At 33.4% G+C, this 16,988-nt stretch overlaps 1 protein-coding gene across 1 annotated transcript in view; it reads right to left on the minus strand.

Annotated features, from left to right (window-relative positions):
- Positions 1 to 302: 302 nt before the first annotated feature.
- LOC132696591 (neuroligin-4, Y-linked-like) overlaps positions 303 to 16,988 on the minus strand; it is a 331,275-nt gene continuing 314,589 nt past the window's right edge. The window contains exons 11-14 of the mRNA XM_060661512.1: positions 8,181 to 8,339; positions 6,595 to 6,740; positions 6,346 to 6,540; positions 303 to 4,686 (exon numbers count right to left, since the gene is read on the minus strand). Coding sequence (XP_060517495.1) covers positions 4,525 to 4,686; positions 6,346 to 6,540; positions 6,595 to 6,740; positions 8,181 to 8,339 — 662 coding nt within the window. The 3' untranslated portion in view covers positions 303 to 4,524. The remainder of the gene's footprint in view (positions 4,687 to 6,345; positions 6,541 to 6,594; positions 6,741 to 8,180; positions 8,340 to 16,988) is intronic.

Below are 16,988 nucleotides of genomic sequence, written 5' to 3' on the forward strand. Positions count from 1 at the left end.
TCCTGCATGGACAAAATAATATAAAAAAAATTGACCGACAATTAAAATTTTTAATTTTAATTTAAAAATTCTAAAGTTTAAAGCATATTTATATGTAAGTAACATTTCAAGTGACTTCTATATTGAAAAATTCGTATTTTTCTTCGACGAAGGTTCGGGTCAACAAAGACTTCAGAAAAAAGCGTGGTGACCTATCTGGTTGACTGGGATATAAATTAATACAAATAAACTATCGCGATAATTTTGATATTTTTATTATAATTTAGTATTTACAAAATGCTTAGTTAATACATATTATTTACAGAGTTTGTTTAAATCGGTAACTGTTTATTAACGTTTAATAATTTACATAGGTAGGTTGATTTCGAGCAGTATCTTAAAAAGTTGGACATGAATATTTCTAAGAGTTGTTTAAATATTGCCTACAAAATTACCGAAAATCGAACAAATAATTTGCTTAAGTTGATTGACACTCGAAAAATTGTGAACTGATTTCAGAAGCACAGAGAATTTATAAGATATCGTCCACCCTGTATATTTTATTATTAAGAGCTGGGAGTTGTACAAAATTTTTTTATAATAAGTAAGAAATTATTTTCACGAGTTTAAAAAAAATCAATAGGTATAAAAAGTGTTTCATTCAGAAATATGTCTCTCACAATATCTTCTCTTTACAATATTTTTAATTATTATGAAAACGCAATATATTCTGTACAACTCAGATAGTGATCACTCTGTAACTATGGATTATTATTATTTTTTTCTTATAATTTGTAAAAAATATATAACACGATGTATTGTTTATTTTTTAACAGTTTTATTAATTGTTAAAATTTAAAAATTAAATTTCATAAAATTTTAATTATTTATATCTGATTTTCTATGAACAAAATTTAACCAATGAGCGATAATTTGAAATAATTTAAGATTATTTATTAATTTTATATAATATATTTACCTAAAGATTAACAAATATATCACAAATATCAATATCTACATGACATTTACTTTTCTACGGTTGGCGTTAGAAATATTTGAGACTCTAACTTCCATACTTCCATGTTTCATGTTTCTTAGTTTAATTTTTGTATTTTCAATATGGTAAACCAGACACTGCATTTGCAGATGGTGATGTTTGTTTTCGTATGATAAAAATTAGATATGCAAAAAAGTGGATGCTAATTTTTTTAGAGGTGCAGAAAAAAACCTCTGAAATCACTCCGCAAATTTTGTTTACCTGCATTTCGAGTGTCCAGCATTTTTAAAATAGATTTAAACGAGATATTTATTAACATTGCTTATTATAGAATGTGTTGGTTTGTTGTAAATATGCGTGTTGTCTCAAAAATATTGATTCCAACACAAAATAATTCTCAGGTACTGATCGGTCGGAGTTGCCGCAGATGCCAGCCTGAAATTTAAAAGTTTAAAGTCGGCGAATCGAAATCGACCCTAACATAAAATTTGATATACCTATACGTGACGCGCAATTTCATCATTTACCCTGTATGTCGAAGAAAATTTAATATAGAATACCATATCTCGCTATCTCAACCCACTATTAGATAACACATTTTACTAATTAAACGACCCGTTTTTGGCTAAGTGCAATCAGCATAATTATTTCAAAACGATCGAAACTAATAACTGAGCGTTACGGTGCTTATGAGATGTAAACGTATTTGAATTGACGCAGGGGTAATAGTTGGGCGTTAAGTTAACTAAAATTCAATAATCTAAAGATAGTTAAGGTGCTGATCAAGACGTGGCCTCTATAACCAACCGAATCTAACTTACGTAGTACCTTTTTCTTCTACTGTGGTATAGACTATCTAATAGATGAAAATTTATAGATCAATGAGAAACGGTGATTAAAAATTAAGATTCGTCATCTTTGATGTAACCCCCACATAAAGGAGGCTTCGTTAAAAAGATACGGGGTGTTAAACTTAAAAAACTATTTTTGTACATATTTTAAAAACGCGTTGAGAGAAAAAAAATAAGCTCACATATTTATACAAACGCGAAACATAACCGTACATGATATTTCTATAATTTTCTGTACAACTCGGTAAAACATCAACTCTGTAGCTCAAGAAATTAAAAAAATACAGGGTGATCAATATCTTATCTTATCTCTGTGTTTCTTTAAAAAAAGTCAAAGCCGATTTTTTTGCAAAACTTAAAAAACGATCTAAAATCCAATCGCGTTACCCAAATAAAGTACTCATCAAAATTTCATGGTGCGCTTCCGATACAAATTTTGCCATTATCTACCTAATTTTATTGGCAGAAGATCGAAATTGATTATTGCAGATTATAGAGAAGCATTTTCTCCCGCCTATTTTGAGAATAAATATTTTGCAAAATTGGCAAATAGCTTTTCATGTTTAACGCCCGTGTTTTCAGTGTACTGGTACATCTTTAGATTTTTCCAAGATACATAATGAACTTATATTTTGATCAATCAGGACAAATAAATTAAATTTTGGAAGAAGTTGCTGAGGGAGGGGGTATGAAGTTGCTGGTACCGAATAGAAATGCGTAGTAATGGAAATTCTGCTTGTCATATATGTCCATACTAATGGCAGTTAATTGTAGTTTTTTTTTAATAATGTTTGGCAATTTTATATCTCTTTGAATTTTTTGACTGTAATAAATAAAACTAAATTCTTAAAACTTGAAGTAACTTATCGCATTATAATTAAATAAAATATGTATTTAAGGTTATATAAATAATGTACTTTGATGTGATATCAAAAATTGTTAATTTGATTTTCTAATTTGTGTGACTTGATAATGTATATTTTTCCTTTTTTAGGACGTAGAAAATAATAGTCTAATGTGCGTGATTACATGCGTAAGTATTTTTTTTTGAAACAGTACTTCTGAAAAAATGCATATTGACTATTTTTTTTTAAATAACAAATTTATATATTTACCATTTCTAAGTAAGTAGGAAGATTTTTTAAGAAGTTATTTTTACTTTTTACGTATATTTAAAGAAAATATTGCTTGATCATGTAAGAATTATATAGCCAAATGAAGTAACAGAACTACGGGAATTTCCCAACTGTAGAAATGAGCAAAATAAAGATAACAATCCCCATTACTACTATTAATATTTGTCTCATTTTGCTATCATGCATGGCCATACCTTAACCATCTAGTATATCTCACAAATAAAAACGTCAACTTGTTATTCGATACGCTGTACATTTAAAGATATTCTTAAATATATTCTATCACATCTTAAATTAGTTAGGGCAGTATTGTACGTGTTTATACAAAATATAGACAACGGACTTGACCAACTATGTCGACACGACGAAACATTTCGCCGGAAACGCGAAGATGTTAGATCACTTTTTGAACAAATTAAAAGACGTGATTTTTTTTTGGTGTCTAGTTCTTTGTGTAGCCGCTGACCAGTTGTTGACGCTGTAATGCTCTTTCCCTAGTATTATCTCAATTTCATCACTCGCATAACTTTCATAAGTTTATGGATCCAGTCCCGAATAAATTATACTTACAACTTCGTTTAACGAGGGTTCGCTCATAATTCGCCACATTCATCCTATCGTTTTTATTTGAATTACTAGAATTTGAGAATAAAGTTGAAACCATCCCACTCACTCGTTCCTCTTTTGCGATTTCAAATATAAGTGGATTTTTCTTTGATATTTAATTACTTGTATTGGCTATACACATAAAGGGAAGTTAGCGGGATGCCTTCTTAATGGAAGGGTCTGGAATAATCCATCATTCGGCAGGTGTTCGGTTAACTGGATATTTCTTCGGTTTTACTTGTATGAGCCAGGAAAAACTCCATTTGTAGCACACCCAACTCTGTATAAATAACATTAAAACAAAATTCTGGATGAAGAGACGGAAAAGAAAAGGAAAAGAATAGGACAAGGAAACAATTGTTCTGAAGACAATTTAATCGAATTTGGGGAAGAATAAAATTTCGATTTTTTGGTAGAGTATCCAGTGTCGTACTAATGAAATATTTACATCAGAAAACTTTCCAAAACTAAGTGCAAAAGACATACCTTGAATCTGAGAGTTAGTCTCTCTCTCTGGTCTCCTGCACTCCTTTTTAAAACAACAGCCGATTTTAAATGAGCATGTCCTATTATCATTTGTTTTAATCTACCCTGTTCATAATACTGTTTCTAACTACTTAATTTTTGCAGTGTAAACATTTCATGTTACTATCAATAGAGTTATTTATTATCATCATTGTTCAGACAATTAAATTAAAATTATCCTTTTTTTCGTTTCCAATAAAAACGATAGAAAGGGCGCTAAAACGAAACATCCTGTACATGGTGCGCGTTAAAGGACCTATTCTAACACAACCACGATAACGTCGCCAAAATGTTCGCAATATTATAACTGAACCGATACCAAATCGCATTGGTCTAACGAACCAAAGTCCTCACGATCTGGCGTCACGTCCGGTTTGACGCCTGTCGTATTCGGGGAGTCGACTTGTCGACGACTCCCGGACTCCGAATGCTATACCGATATCTCTTGGATCTGAACGCGTTTTTTAACGACTCCTCCCGAAGGATTGCTCGACGTCCTTAGCGGAGGTTGAGGTTTGTCCTTTTTGAGGGTGTTCTGAGCCGTGGTCACGCTTACATTGTAAAAATCGTGCGATGTTTGACTTCTCGGTATCTGAAAAATCACGATAAAGTATCATTTTATCTATGCTCTCCTTGAATGATGATACTATAATAGTATATTATACACAAAGGTTGATAAACGACATTTCAGTCACCAGTTTCTTTAGACACGATTGGAGCGAGTGTTTAATAAGCAACCGCGAGATGTCACTTATCTATTTGCTTCATTTTGAATGTTGTCACATTATTTGCGTGTTTCACATTACATTGCGCTCATTCAATTTAGAATTTTGTGGAAATATATCGTACCTAGTTGTCCTGATATATTCAGCAAGAAACATAGGTTTCCAGTTCAAAGATGTTATGTCCGATGTCCGACAACAAGGACTTATAAAGTCTGTGATTTGCACTTTACGGAAAATGATAAAGCAACAGGGACCAAGAGAGAAAAATAAACGAATTTGAAATGAATAAATAAATTTTTTAATAATAAAAAAATATGTTTTTACTCCAATATTTGATGAAATCCTGTGTTGTCGAGACTTGTTACGAAAATTCATCACGCATTTTCCGAAGTTCTTCAATGTACCTTTCAGAAAGTATTTATTTTCAATCTAGGTTACGCTCCCAATAACGTTAGGCTTACTTCTGTATATTGTTGCATGTATGCATAAAAATGCATACATTATAGAGGTATAATAACATTAAAGAAATTTAAGTTAACATGTTACAATTTATTTATGCAGAATCTTAAAAACGTGTTTATAAAAAAAAAGAAGAATATACATAAATTATTATACTGCTTCTTATTAGGCATCATAATATAACTGGCTAATGTGATGAACTATCTGACAAGTTTGTGGTAATAATCACAGTACTGGGTGCATACGGTATTCCTATATGTGGCTGTAATTTATTGAGAACAAGTAACTCAAGAAATGAAGAGGTATATGCGGTTATCATCGCTATATACCCCAAACACACCGATTTAGCAATCTGCAATTTTCTCAACTGCGCCCGATCATTCGTATGGAAGCATTACCTGACGATGTATGTTACAATACGCAAAAGTTCGGACACTACTAGAAATACACAATTTGTCCAACAAGTGCAAGAGATCGTTCACGAAATCGAGAGGACAGTTTATGTAGGCACAAACTAGGAGTCACAGACAAAAAATTTTTTATGATTATGGCCACCTAGCTTCCCGGATATTAATCCCCTTGACCACAATGATCAACATGAAGAAAGAGCATGTGATTCGGGCATGTAGTCGTTTCCGACATCGGATTGAGTCCGTTATTGCCGCTAATGGGGATTTTATTGAATAATTATATAGTCGGAGTCGCAAATGACGTAAAATTTTCATGAAATTATAATCAATTTTGTAATAAATATGAATAAATAATTTGTAATATCCGTTTGTCCTCAAATATCGTACGCACCCTGTAGTTTAATAGAGCCATTCATACTCAAAGCTATTAGTTAGGTAAATAAGAAAAAAGAAAAAAAAACTCCAAATCTACGCAATTGTAGTAGTGTTTTCACCACAGTCAATGCGGACAAAAACAAAAATTTCGTTTAGAGAGCCTCGAATTCTATAATCATTTTAAAAATAACTGGCGAATCAAAACCATGATTTAATTTCATAAAAACGTAATTCTTGGACAGATAAATGGAAATCTTGGACGGAAATCGAATAATCACTCACGGTATTGTAACATGGCGGAAGTTCTCGATGAGGATTTTCTCTTCTCGCGAGTATGGGCGACTGCCTTGTCGAGCTCCCCGGTGTCGACGGCCTCTGAGACATCGGTATAGTTTCCGTGGATGGGGTTGAATTGCTTCTTGAATGTCGATCTATCACATTATGGTTTTCGTTTTGACGTCTTCTGTCTCTGTCTCTCTGAGAAAAGGGAACTCTGCGCTTCGAATTTGAAAACGGTGGGTGGTTACTCACCTGGTAATAAATCCCAGCGAATATTAGCATATTAAGCACCAACAAGAGACAGCCAACTCCTACAGTCACACCCAATGCCGCCGTGTAGCTGTAATAATGTCTGGTAGCTAGTCGCTCCAAAAGTTCTTCGCTGTCTTCAATTTTTTCTGACAAAAACGTATCATATAAAGCTAGCATTAATAAATGACATTATATAGTTAAATACGGTCTCCATAAATGTTTGAAAACAAAAAGCAACTGTGCTTTTTATCAAACTTCTGGATTCCTTCTGCGTCGGTTTTTGTTGAGTCGAACAAGCTAACGTTTCGCCAATCATCTTGTTGGCTTTTTCAGAGCAGAGCAGTACTTGCTTCTATATAGTTTGAGGTGGGCGGAGCTAAATGAGGGGCATAAACACCGCCTAGGATGACTGATTCCCATATTGGTGACAGTTAGAGACCTGAGTCGCGGTTAAGATTGTGAAGTTGCTTATAGATTTCTATAGACTCTTTGATTTTCCGTTGGTAGAAGAATTGATTACATGCAAGAATTTTAGTTTTAAGAGAGTTATATTTCCTTAGAACTTTTGATATGTTGTCAATGATGTTTTGAATATACGGAAGGACAACAGTGGCGAGTGTGGGATTGCGTTCGGTTTCATTGCTATTGGAAGGTTTTGGTAAAGTGTCCAAAAATCTTTCATCTTTTATCCGTCAAAGAAAAAATCCCATATTGGTGGCAGGTAGAGACCTGAGCCGCTTTTAAGATTGTTAGGTTGCTTATAGATTTCTATTAACTCTCGGATTTTTCGTCGTTTATCGAATAAAATTTTATGTCCGGTTTCGTGATTGTGTTCGGCAACTGCTGATGAGTTTATTTGTCTTAGTCGTAAGGCTCTTTCATATTCTTCGAGCCTAGTTGATATTTTTCGTCCGATCTCTCCAATGTATTCTTTGCCGAATATCCATGGAGTGCTGTAAACTCTTGGCATCTCATATGGAATTTTTTCTTTGACGGATAAAAGATGTTGAGAAATTTTTGGACACTTCATCACAACCTTCCAATAGCAATGAAACCGAACGCAATACCACACTTGCCACTGTTTTCATTCCGTATATTCAAAACATCATTGATATTAAAATATCACAAGTTCTAAAGAAATATAACTCTCTTAAAACTAAAATTCTTGCATGCTCGCATTCTCGCAACCTAACAATCTTAACCGCGACTCAGGTCTCTACCTGTCACCAATATGGGAATGTTTATGCCTCTCATTTAGCTCTGCCCCCCTCAAACATTGTAATTGTAAGTACAGAGTAATATGCGAGCCAGTTTCAGTCAAGCCCTGAAGAAGCCAACAGGATAATTGGTGAAACGTTGGCTAGTTTGACTCAATAAAAACCGACGCAGGAGGATTGCAGAAGTTTTATAAACAGTATTACAGTAGCCTGTAGAAGTTTCTTTGAAAAAAAGAAAACAACAGATGACCAGCTGCACCAATAAGACAAAACACAGCCATTTTTGAAATATAAATCGGAATTAATTTAAACTGGAATCGCGGGTTATTATTAAATATAATCTGATATGTTATCATCAACTGTCTGTACCTTCCTCTCCGTCTTCTGCATTGTCACCGGTTGTGGAAGGCGGTACGCATTCTGTGCCAGTGTTGCTGCCACTTCCTCCGACAACGATTTGAGAATCCGTCATTGAAGCCGGATGCATAATAGATGGCAACCTCGTAAACGATTCGGCCCTTACCGCGCCTGAAATAAATGTGGCATTCGCTTAGGAGATTTATGTTTAAAGTTCCACGCTTAAGTAGTTTAAACTTTATCAAAGCACCACGCATCTCATCTCAATTATATCTACTAGTGAGATCTGACAAATGATCCTCGTTTACATAAAATCTAATGCTGCAACTTGGGTCGCGCTAGTTTGATAGCGGGAATCTAGTCACTCCAGAGGGTCTTTTCTGGGTCGCAGCAATTTTCAAATCATTTGATTTTGTAAGGCATCAACTGAAGTTACGTTTTCTTTTGCAAGAAACTCAGGGAAATAAATTAACTCAAATTCACATTTACGTTGTAGATGGTGAAAATGATGAAAAGCAAAGAAAAAAAAGGTCTTAACAGTCTCAACACCTTTTTGACAATACAATATATAAGAAGAGAACCCGTAGTAAAGAAAAATAAAAATATAACCAAAAGGAACAAAAAGTAAGTACTTGTAGAAATAGTTCTGTGATTAATTAAGAGACGAAAAACCCAATCAGCACTTTATTTATCCAGCCTTTAATGTTCTTTCGAAACAGTTTTAAAGATGATAAGGCAAAGAAATGTCTATGCCGATTCATATATATACAGTAAAAATAATAGCGGCCCCAAGATTGATCCTTGAGGCACCCCTGATACGACTTCACCAACTTTCGACACACCAGCTGTCGTCCAAACAACTTGTCTTTTTTGCAAATAGTTGCAGAAGAGGGCCCCTGGATCGGCAGAGAGTCCAAAGTATTGCAATTTAGCGCATAAAAGTGAATGATCCACGTAAGAAAAGGCACGAGAAAAATATGATTACAAAGTCACTCTAATTACAGTTTTCTTCGTAAAATTCACTATGCACATGCCATAGCTGCTTTTTGTAGCTGTTGTAGAAAATGTAACGGATTATTTATCTTTTCTGCGGTTAGAATATCATTCATTGCTGCCCAACGTTTTTCAAGATTATTGTTAAAATTTTTGTGATATCCACTGCGAAGAATGTCACTTTTACATTGTGTTAAATATAAATTGTGGTTTATACTAATGTGAAAAAGTTTAACAAACATGATAGTTGCCCCCCATCCATAGTGTCTTATATTAAAGCTATTTTTTGGAGACAGACATGCGTATTTATACTAATGGTTGCACTATAGTTGCACTACATCGTATATCAATATGTTTTTGTGCGATGCGCAATATAGATATGTAAAACGTATTTCTGAATTTTCCCTTCTATAGCTGAAGGTATAAATATGTTAATAACTTTGGAACTCCGGGTTCTTTTACATATCAACTGTTAGGATCCCCTTTTTTATGGGGAACCGATCTTTATCGGTGAATCTATTATTCCCGCAATAATAAAATAAAATCCCTTAACGCTTTATCAGGTCTCTAACAACGAAATTGAGCTGATTTGAGTTTCCGGTTTACGACTATCCTTTCTTTCTGTTGATAGAGGCTAGGTGTCTCTTAGCAATACAATATTTAATAAACTTGTATCAAAAACAGTTTTTGTTTGTTTGTCAATTAATTTTGTTCAACTGTTCAATTACTAAGTTAAAACTGCTGCAATTTAAATATTTTAAGTAAGTGCAAAACAGTTATGAAGACTCAAAGGCGGTCGGATATGATAAAGTTAAAAATGATAAGAGACGTATATAATAAAATTGCCAATTTGAACGCTCTTTATGTACCTATCCATATTGGTAAGTAGTGATAAATCACTAACTTGTACTTTCAACAATGGAAAATAGCATTTATTTTTATAATGTTATATTTTATTCTAATTCAACTCTTTTGATTTGTATATTTATTTACCTACTAAGGATTCTGTGTGTAAGGACCTTTAGCTTTACAACTCTTCAAATTAGGTGCAGGTGTAATATTGTCACAAAGAAGCCGAATGGTCAGGCCCAGTCTGCAATCCAAGAAACTGGGGTACGCGGGAATAGGAGCGTTATTCCAGATACCGCCTGTAGAGAACACGATCAAATATTTGCGAGAAGACGCTGCGTTTTATTAAAGCGAAGGGCTGCTCATAGGGAGAGTCAGTAGAAAAACGCAACCTTGCGGAAATATAAATAGCCAACTAATGTAAATGGCCGTTGTATAAATTATTAGCTTCATAGATACTAACTAGTTATTATGTTAATTATGTTATTTTAACCAAAATTAATTATCAGTTCTATTTTCGCGTTATAAGTTATAACTGAACCGTCAATTTCTAGCGAATACAATGACACACGAATATTGGTTTACTCGTCATATGTGTACCACATTGTGTAAAAATGGATTATAAAATTTATCACTGGGAAATGTTAAATACAATGCCCATTTTAATTTATCAAAGGAATTTCCACATGCTACTCTAATACTATTTAGAAATCTTCTGGATTCCTCCTGCGTCGAAATTGCTGCCGTTTCACCATTTTTTTTGAACAAACGTCGGGAACAAGCCATTATCACCAGTAATCGAGAATATATTTTTGGATGCCTTTGAGAAGATAGCCCTCGACACTTCCCATCTAAAACCAAAATTATTCTCTAGAATCTCTAGTAGATTTTATTAAACATTTAAACTCTATACATACATAATCTCCCATTTTTAGATATTCTTATCAACAGAAAATCAGACCTAACATTGGGTGTTTACAGAAAACCTACGCACACATAGCTTAATGCATTGTCACATCACCATCCGACCCAAAAATCATCGTTTATCATCATATCAGTTACAGAGTCGTGAAACTAAAACACCTTAGTTCTTCTCTCTAATAATTTCCACATTGGAGATATTAAGCATTCCATAATAAAATAAACTTCACCACACACTGTCGTCCTTCCTTACATACAAAACATCACTGACCACACATCGAAAGTACTAAAGAAATATAATGTCAAAACCAGATTTAATGCTTGTCCAAAAATCTATCAACATCTTCGATCCGTCAAAGACAACATTTCATTACATACAGGGCAAAGAATACATTGGAGAGATCGGACGTAAAATATCAACTAGGCTCAAAGAACATGACAGACCCTTAAGACTAAGATAAATAAACTCATCAGCAGTTGTCGAACAATCACGAAATCGCACATAAAATGTTATTCGATAAAACTAAAATTCCTGCATGTAATGAATTCTTCTACCAAAGAAAAATGCGAGAATCTATAGAAATCAATAAGCAACCAAACAATCTTAACCGCGACTCACTAATATGGGAAGCAGTCATCCGAGACGGTGTTTATGCTCTTCATTGAGCTCTGCCCCCTTCAAACAATAGGTGTATAGTAGGTACAGAGTAAAATGCCAGCCAGTTTCAGTCAAGCTCTGAAGAAACCAACAAAAACCGACGCAGAAGGAATTTTGAAGTTTTATAAAAAGTATTGCTGGAAGTTTCTTTGAACAATTAACATAAATGCACGTAAATAAAACCATAATGTTAATAGATTTTATGGCAAATATATAAGAAAACTTGAGACCTTTCAAATTAAAAATCACTACAAGAACTACCACGAGAACCAAGCAACTTCCACACTCAACGTCAATCAGCTGATAATCTACTTAATTTCATATGTCGGTTAAAAACAGTTCCCACTGCATAGCAAGTATCGATTCGTTTAAGAATGATGACGATCACGGTTTCTGATACACAAAATAATAAAGATTTATTGATTTGATACTTAGAACCCAAGTTTCCTTTTCTTGATGTCCCAATTGATCCCGTATAGAGTAGAGTAAAACTGTTCGGTAACAATGCGACAATAATGTTTAAATGCTCGGAGATCGAAACGGCCGAAAATGCTTGATGGAGGACAGGTAATTTTGGCTTACGGCGGTAAACAAGCGGGTAACATTTAAGAAAAAAAGTTTAATTTATCACTCCCCGCTCCAGTACGTTAAAAGTGCCCCTACATCATACTTCGTGTCGGCGACTGCGAACACCCTACTTCCATTTGGTTAATTGGAAACGCCCAAAATTTGCGCGTTACCTACCCCTTTGTCAGAACCGATTTTAAAGTTATTTAGCGTTTTGCATACAAAGACGAAAACGTTTTATTATATATCGATAACAAACATTTTAATAAATAAGTAGTAAGAATCCGGTTGAATATGGTATTTGCACGTTTTTCTTGGTTTTCGTATGTCCCTTATTAATAAAATCAGCTTATTCCAGCTTTCGTGAATCAAGGCGGCTTTCTCATGAAATAAAAGGTGCCACAAACAAAAATGACGTATCTGTTTTGGAGTTTTAGATGTAGAGATTTTTTTTTTAATCTAAAATTATTTTTGAACTGAGGTGGCTTTTACTCGATGAAAATCCATTTATCAAAATAAATAAGAACTAAAAGTTCAGATTTTTACGAAATTATATATTTTGACATGATAATTGTTTCGACAACAAAAAGTTTTTTCTCATATATTACATAATTTATTACTAAAAGTTACCTGTCAATATACTGATAATACGTTTCTATTATATCCAATTTCTCCTAATTGTCATATAGAGGAGGCAGAACTTAAATAATAATTACGAAATGTCAAGACTGCTTGACAGCTTTAGTATATTAGGGAAAACGACACTTTTTTCTCTGATCAAACTCATAAAAAAAAGTAAAGAGATATTGTATTGTATTTGAAATAACTTTGTAAGTGTTACATACGAGCCTAATGAAAATGATAAACAGGGTGTTTCATAAAAAGACACAAGTTTAGCGGATCTACTATTTCTGTTTACGCTACCTGCTTTCACTTCATAAAAAGGCAAACTTTATTAGCCTTAAAAATAAGACACACCGTACAAACGGCTTTTCGGACTTTTTGCACATTTGGGACATTTTTTGACACAAACAAGATAATAATATATAATAAAAAAATCAGTGGCCGATTTTTTTTATTTTTAAAAACTTCAACAATCCTAACACGGCAATCTAAAGCTGCACCTCCATCTCAAGGACCATGACAGCACATGGAGTTTGTGTTTAGAAAAGCTCCAGTTCATTACCTAACCAGCTGTGCATCACTAGGTGGCAGCCGAATGAAGGTACTGGGAGCTAAATTCATTGAGTCCAAGGAACTATCCAAACTTCTCAATAAACAGTTATATCGTATTTCCTCAAGATGACAGGGCTCTTCTAGGAGAGTGGAGGAAAGGTCTGAATGCACCACTTTGGCCATGAATGACAGGAACGCATCGCAGATAGAATAGGAATATAATCTTCAGATTTTATTAGAAATCACCACTTCCATTCTTTGAACGGCTATAGTAAAGCTTTTGGAACACCACAATTTGCCCTACATCTTAATGCTAAATAATTGTGTTAAAAGCTATCAAAGTTGCACCGAAAAATTTGCAATGTGTAGTGAAACAATTAAAGTGTGGAGAGATGCAGCTCTATGTATTCCATTTGCACTACCTGCAGTAAAACATATGGACGATTGATATGGTTTTAATGCAGAAATCTGACCGTGAAGTAGTTATAATGCAGAATGTCATTTGTGTAAGATATTTATAGTGTTCATCACTCCTGTTAAGAAAGGAATCCATTTTATTATATTATCAAATAATGTGGCTAATATAATTGTTGCTTAAACTGTTTATGTCAATTTTAATCAATTTTAAAAGTCTATAAATTTATTATATAGCTGTTTATGTAGTTTTTACAAAACGTATCAAAATTTTTCTCATCACACTAAGGTGCGGAAACTATTTTGAAAAAAATCAAAATCCCGTACTAACGTTTCTCCCGTCTGGGAGTAGCACAATAATAACACATTCGATGGGCAAATTCTATCAAAATAAAAACAGGATAGTAATATATCCCAAGTTATAATCAAATCCCGTCCCGGCTTTCCATTCGATAACCTCTCTGAAGGATAAATGCTAAAATAATAAATTTTCGAAACGGCAATTGGATTCTAAGCAAATTTGATTTTATCAGAATTTCGATAGAGTCGAGCGTTACCTTTTTCCTTCGTTTTTCTTCATTAAAAACTTGTTTCCCAACATGATAAAAACACATCCGGGAAACTTTAATAACGTTAACGGCCACGATTAGTCCGTGTTCGAAGGCTTTCGAAGGTTAGACCAGAAATTTTGAGAGTTTGAATTTTTTTTTTCAAACATCATTACCCAGTTCCGCTATGAATCAAGCTGATATTGAAATTCCATTATGTCTTGACTTTCCTAATATTATTTATATATATTTATATATATAATATACTATTATTCTCAAGAGAGTTTTAGTAGGTATTTAGTTTTTGCAAATTTATGATTAATCACTAAATAATGAATTCGAACATGAATCCATTCCAACCCACATATATATTTACTGATTTATAAGAAAACCGGAGAATGTCGCAGTCTGTAACATCTGCATCCCAACTAAAGACGCTAGGGACAAATAATAAAATACCCTTCGATCAATTAACTCGAAAAATTTTTCCCGTGTAATTAAATTTTCGTTCGAAATCGATTCCCAAACAGCGAAAAACATTCGTTAAGGCGAACCTTGTTTGCGAAAATGAAAAACTTTTCTGCTTCGGCCACTTTCCTGCGGATCGTAATCATGATGTTATTGTACGTTGTACCCGAATCTTCCAGAATTCATCTGCGGCGTTAGTACTATAACGCCTTTTGTTTTTTTTTTACTTTATAATGGAAATTACAATTTGGTTCTAAAGGCAGAGCCTTATATAATTTAATGCGTTTATTAAATATGTAAACTAATTGATCACTTTAATAATATTGATATTTTGCTAAATATAAATCAGCAAAAACTAGATTGGTTTTTCAGAAGAAAATAATTATTACAAACAAAAAGCTGTAATTTCTGCATAATTTTGTAATAAGATTGCATTAATTTAATCTATATGGATCTCCGATGATTGTTGCAGGATGATTGAAAATGGAAAAACTGTTGGAGATAGCTAGAATACTTTATAGAGGTATATCTGGGACTACTAAGTCTGTTGGCCTGACAAATTTAAAAATTCTGTAAAAAGAAAAGGTTTGTGTGAGATTCCAGAATTTCCACATAATTCTTTCCTTATTTGGTTCGTTTGCAACGATGTGTTTTAAAGTAGCGTTTCATTACGATAGTTTAGATTATATCCAAACCTGCAGTTTGGAGGACCAGAAGTGCCCGCCAAGTAACTAGTAACTTTCTACTTATGTTTCCTAAAAGTTTTCCAGTAGGTAAGTTTCTGTCTTACATGGAAAAAGTAATTACGAAACTTTGATAGTTTAAACACAAGCTGCTGGGGAAAGAAAGTAAATAGACCTTATATTTGTCTAAAGTACAAATTAAACGGGCCCGGACGGGTTAATAAGACGAAAGGGCTAGAAGTGAGCAAAGGATTTCAAAATAGGTTGTTACACTACCTGAATTCGTCGCTATATCTCATGATTAATAAGTTTTTAATCTTTCAAACACTAGATGGCTTAAGTTATCCCGGAGTTATAATAAATATGAACACTAGAAGGAAAGTCTCCTAAGTTGTACCACGCCAATATTCCTTGAGAACATTTGCCGGCAGTTTTGGTTAGCCATCATCATATAGAAGCAACTTTTGTGTATTTTTTTTATAAGCTTTAGGATATTATTACGTTGGTTTATTAATAAAAATAAAATATTTCATTTTTTTTGGTTTCTTTGAAGAAATTGTATTTGCAAAATGATTTGTATATAGCAAAATACATGATGGAAGCAACTTAAGTTGAAGGGTTTGTATGTTCGATTCGAGAAAATAAAGGTAAGACTTGTAAAACCAATGATAACATTTTACCTTGCTAAGAAATCAATTTTCACGTTTACAACATCTCTCAATGTATTCATCATTTCATCAAGGTGAGCATACAATTTTTTATTCGGTTTTTATTCAAACAAAGATTCAGAAGAAAAACAGGCTACCATGAGTCACAGAACACAAATAATGGCCTTCGAACCAATGAAACAAAACCAGATTTGAAGTATGTTTTGGTCATAATCGAAGTCGTATCATGAGATCCAAGGAAGAAAAGTTTTGAAACGAGTACAATAAAAAAAAAAATTCTAGCTTTTGTTACGAATTGGAAATTCATGTTAGCAAGTGGAGTGTGAAAGTTATACTTTTTGGAAGATGTGAGTGCTGATAAGTACGTTAATTTGCTTCAAAACAACACAAGTTAAACAAAAACCTTCAATCGATTCCAGTAGAGAATCATTCCAGAGTTGCGAAACCGTCTCCAAGAAATTTGGAACATTTTTACAGTGACTGCCAAACATTAGTTGACACTATGTCAAAGAATCAGTCGAAACGGCGGCGTAACGCAGTGGTAATTACATTATACTAACTTTAATGTCTTGTTTGTGGTCGTAATTTGCTGCTATTTGGTTTCGTTGATTTGTAATAATCGTTAGTTTTTATATTTATAAGATATTTTTTCTTTATTACAAAAATGTAATATTTCTCAGCAAATCATTTTAGTATTGGTTAGTGCTGGTATCAATTTTTCGCTGACACGACAAATTTCATAAAAAACGTAGTCAACAGTTGAGTCAACAGAGACAACGCTCGTATATCAAATGCAACTTTAATTCGCTTTTTTTATATTTGAGACTAATTCTAGCGCGTACCCACAAAATCCTAGTAATACAAATCGAAAACGA

This window comes from Cylas formicarius, unplaced genomic scaffold (genome assembly GCF_029955315.1).
Source record: "Cylas formicarius isolate icCylForm1 unplaced genomic scaffold, icCylForm1.1 PGA_scaffold_1__22_contigs__length_36826433, whole genome shotgun sequence".
NCBI lineage: Eukaryota > Metazoa > Arthropoda > Insecta > Coleoptera > Brentidae > Cylas > Cylas formicarius.